This window comes from Benincasa hispida, unplaced genomic scaffold (assembly GCF_009727055.1).
Source record: "Benincasa hispida cultivar B227 unplaced genomic scaffold, ASM972705v1 Contig905, whole genome shotgun sequence".
Lineage (NCBI taxonomy): Eukaryota > Viridiplantae > Streptophyta > Magnoliopsida > Cucurbitales > Cucurbitaceae > Benincasa > Benincasa hispida.
This window is the reverse complement of record NW_024065241.1, coordinates 15,520-20,381: the sequence shown is the minus strand read 5'-3', so window position 1 is coordinate 20,381 and position 4,862 is coordinate 15,520. Positions and strand designations below refer to the sequence as shown.

Below are 4,862 nucleotides of genomic sequence, written 5' to 3'. Positions count from 1 at the left end.
AATTGCCTATGAAGCACATGTATTTCATGTGAAGCAAAGAATCAGTATACACGTATCGAATACCAATATACGTATCTGACACGCGATTTGATGTTTCTATTTCTACGCGTAAAAAAAAAAAAAAGTCAAACAACTCATCTGATCTTTCCCAATCTAAAACTAGACAACTTATTAAAAAAATTCACTACTCAAAGTCCAAAACTAAAAGGAATAAATAAACGGACCAATTCCTAACCAAAATATAAACTATTTGAATATCTTCAACAATGAAGGAGTTCTTCGTTTATTTTCATACTTCTCTCTCTAATCTTCTTCTTTTTTGTAATATGAGTCACAATATTTCAATGTTTGTATTTTATTTTGTGTTATTGTTATTAGCTTGTATGCTAAATTTATCTATATCCTAGATTTTTTTTAAGAAAAAGAAAATGTAACTTCAACCGTATCCTTATTTTTTAGAAATATATATATTAAAAAATGACATATCTCCACATCCGATCGTATTCGTACCGTATAGACGTATCTGTGTTTATGCTTCATAAAAAATTGCTCAACCAAAATATGTAATTGGTAAAGAATCTAAAAAGAGATTTGAATGAAAATATGTATAGTTACTCAATATTTGATAATATTTAATTATTAATTAATTTATGAACATATTTTATATTAAAAAAATTACATAATTATTATTTATAATATTATGTAATTTATAATACACATTTTAATTAAAAAAATAAATTGGGTTTGTAACATCTAGATAATATTTCTAATTATTTTTATCCTAATTTAATATAATTCTACACATTAAAAATTAAAAATTAAAATTCAAAATTCAAAATTCAAAATTCAAAATTTAAAATTTAGATAGTCAATAGCCTCAAAAATTCATCTTTCACATTCTCATACTTGAAAGGGCATCTCTCCTAATCTCATACCCCACATTTGAAAAAAAAGAAAAAAAAAGATTTTTTGGAAAAGAATACAACAATTGCTTATTGAACAGCAAACTGGGATGCACCGAAACAGAACCACCCAAGTAATTTCTAGTTGAAATAACTCAACTCAGGTCCATCCACTCATGACTCATCCCAACCCGAGTCAACTCGACCTCTACCAAACGAAACCCAATCACAAAAACAGGGCTTCCTTCTATTTCCTCAATGGTTACCCACTCCCATGAATTCACACCCATCATCGCCCACGCACACGACCACGCCCACGCCCACGCCCGCGTCCTCTATATCCATATCCAATTCTTAGCATTCTATTTCTCGGTTCCCATTTTTTCCTTTCTGAATCTTCATCATCTCCACCTTCTTCTACTTCTTCAATTTCATCCCTTTCTTCTTCTTCCTCTTCATTTTTCTCCTCTTTCTCCTTCCTCTGTTCTTCCCTTTTACGTTTTAGAAAACCCACCAGACCTCCAAGAACGGCCTCCGTCTCCTCGCCCTTCATTAGCTCTTCCGCAATCTCTGCCGGTGATACTTCCATATCTTCCATCAACTCTTCTATTTCTCCGTACATACAATGCTTAGTCGCTTCCCCGCCCAGGTAATTCGACACCAACACCTTCAACCCTTCACGGCTACAATACGACATGTTTATATGCACATCCATCCGACCCGGCCGCAGCAGAGCAGGATCCAATCGATCTTTATGGTTCGTTGTAAATATTATGATTCTTTCATCTCCACAACTTGACCATAATCCGTCGATGAAATTCAGCATCCCCGACAACGTAAACTGCAAATCATAATCATAATCAAAATCCTCATCTCAATTTTCCATTCCAGAGTAATAGAATTCAGAAATTCCAATTAGGGCTCCCAAGGAAGAAAAAAAACCCCGAAAACTAACCTTGCTGTTGGATCGATCAAAATGTTCCTCACTCTGGCGATTCTGTATTTCCACGCTGCAATCTATATCCTCTATCACCAAAATCGAACGATTTGTTGTGGCTAACAAAACCCTCCTGAGATCGCTATTGCTGTACATGTTTGTGAGATCCAAATCGTAAATGTCAAACTTAAGGTAGTTAGCCATGGCGGCAATTAAGCTTGATTTTCCCGTACCAGGAGGACCATACAACAAATATCCCCTCTTCCAAGCCTTCCCCACCTTTTTATAGAAATCCTTCCTTCTAACAAACCTGTTCAAATCATCGATTATCGATTGCTTCAACTCAGGGTCCATGGCCAGCGTATCAAACGTCGCCGGATGTTCTAGATTTACAGAGCCCCAATTGCCGCCGCTGTCGTCATCATACTGACATTCCTGGCTAAAAATCTTCACAACTTTGTGCTCCTCTTTAATCTCCTTGGCCCTCTTCAACACATAAGGCAAATAGAAATCGACAACTCTATCCCTGAATTTCTTGGGAAACGAAAGCTCAAAATGGCGCTTCTCTCTGCCACCACCCCCATTGCGTTCGTCTACAGAACAGACAAATCGCCACTGGAGGCGAATGTTTTCAAAGTAATCGATGATTTCTTGGTCCTTGTCGATGGACAGCCTGACTTTCTTCTGGCGGGGGGTTTTGCTAACCTTGAGAGTGTCAATAGAAGGGGAGATTTTCGTACGGAGATAAAACTCGGCGGCTTGGAAGACCTCGTTGATGGTAAACCCAGAATTCTCCTCGATGACAAACTTAGTCTGAGAAGCAATAGAGCCGAAGAAGTAAACGAAAATAGAAGAGAGGAAGGAGATGAATTTGGCGGGGAGGAGTTCGTTGGTGACAGAACGGATGAGCATCATGGTGGTGGCGAAGGAAGCGTAGGCGGAGAAGACGGCGGAGGCGGACTGGGGAACGGCCATTTCTTTGAAATTGAACATGTTGGAATCAGGAATGAGAAAGCAAGAAGGAAAATTGTATTGTATTTATAAAGGAGGTGGACGTTTGGCTCTGGCTTGGGGTTCAAGAATGATGATGTGGAATCATCATTGGAGATTGCGTAATTAGTAAGCAAATTCCATATTGGTGATTTCGCTTTGGTTTTTTCATGTGTGAAACCACGCAAGTCACACGGGTTTGGTCTAATTTAAAATATCAAACTATTTTCATACCCAACAGAAAAAAGAAAAAAAAATTATTTGAAATGGTAAAATTATTTATAAAATATAGCAAAATTTTAGAACTATCAATATATACGTTGATAGACATCGATAGCCTTCTATCAATATCTATCACTAATAATTCTAAAATTTTACTATATCTCGTAAATATTTTAATTTATTTTTCTATATTTAATAACAATCCAAATAAAAAAACTCTATTTATGGGAAGTGAAGTAATGGAGTTGGTAAAAAGGAGAAAATCGCCACTAAAAAGATTGAGATGCGTTGTTACAACTTTCTTGTACTTAATGCCAATGGGTCTTTCTTTTTCCATATTATGTCATAATCAAAATTTTGCCTTTTCTAATTGATTCAAGATTCCCTAGCTTTTTACACTCCCCTCCACGTCTAAAAAGGTATAATTTATACATCTTTAAAAAGAAATCAAGAAAAGAAAACATTGTTATTCAACACGATATTAAATTTTTTTTTTTAAAAAAAGAAAAACTGTCGTTTTACTAAAAATTAATAAATTGGGGTCAAATTTTAAACTATGATCCTAAACTTAGCACCATGGTGTGCATCTTATTTCCTTTTAGTGGTAGGAATGTCTACACCACCTACAACTAGCATAAATCATAATAATAACTAATATTAGGTATCGGTTTGATACCTTATTTTAATCTTTAATTCACTTCAATTATTTTATTTTATTTTGGAAAAATGAGATTTAAAATGCCATAAACTAAATTAAACTTTAAAAGTTATGTCTATTTGACACTTAAATTGTCATTTAATGAATTCATCAATATTATTACCTAAATGACACAATGTGATAGTCAAATAGGGCATAATGGAATTAGACACCAAGACAAAATAATAAAGTGACATATGCATATATTTCTTTTTGAAACAATGCATATAACTTCATTTTATAGATAAACACTTCTTTCAATTTTATCTAGATATTCACTTTGGAATATTATTGATCTCTTTATCCGTTACAAAATCAACTAAAAATCTTTCAATATAACGAGTAACGACAATATCTTACCTTTTAATTATCTCTTTATCTGTTACAGAATCAACTAAAAATCTTTCAATATAACGAGTAAAAACAAATATCTAACTTTAAATTATCTTTTTATCCGTTACAGAATTAACTAAAAATCTTTCAATATAACGAGTAATGATAATATCTAACTTTAATTATCTCTTTATCTGTTACAAAATCAACTAAAAATCTTTCAATATAACAAATAACTACAATATCTAACTTTAATATCTCTTTATCTGTTACAGAATCAACTAAAAGTCTTTCAATATAACGAGTAACGACAATATCTAACTTTTAATTATCTCTTTATCCGTTAGACAATCAACTAAAAATCGTTCAATATAATAAATAACGACAATATCTAACTTTTAATTATCTTTTTATCCGTTACAGAATCAACTAAAAATCTTTCAATATAATGAGTAACGACAATATCTAACTTTTAATTATCTCTTTATCCGTTACAGAATAACTAAAAATATTTCAATATAACTAGTAACGACAATATCTAACTTTTAATTATCTCTTCATCTATTACAGAATCAACTAAAAATCTTTCAATATAACGAATAACGACAATATGTAACTTACATAATCAACTAAAAATCTTTCAATATAACAAGTAACGACAATATCTAACTTTTAATTATCTCTTTATCCATTACAAAATCAACTAAAAATCTTTCAATATAAAGAGTACAAAAATATCTAACTTTTAATTATCTCATAACGCCTCTTCGAAGTGGCTTGT

At 32.6% G+C, this 4,862-nt stretch overlaps 1 protein-coding gene across 1 annotated transcript; it reads right to left on the bottom strand.

Moving 5' to 3' along the window:
* Positions 1-872: 872 nt before the first annotated feature.
* Positions 873-2,856, bottom strand: LOC120070091 (AAA-ATPase At2g18193-like). Its single transcript, XM_039021944.1, has 2 exons — positions 1,858-2,856; positions 873-1,743 (listed from the first exon to the last, which is right to left on the bottom strand). Exons 1-2 carry the CDS (start codon positions 2,830-2,832, stop codon positions 1,192-1,194), a joined length of 1,527 nt encoding a protein of 508 aa, XP_038877872.1. The 5' UTR covers positions 2,833-2,856; the 3' UTR covers positions 873-1,191.
* Between the last annotated feature and the right edge of the window lie 2,006 nt (positions 2,857-4,862).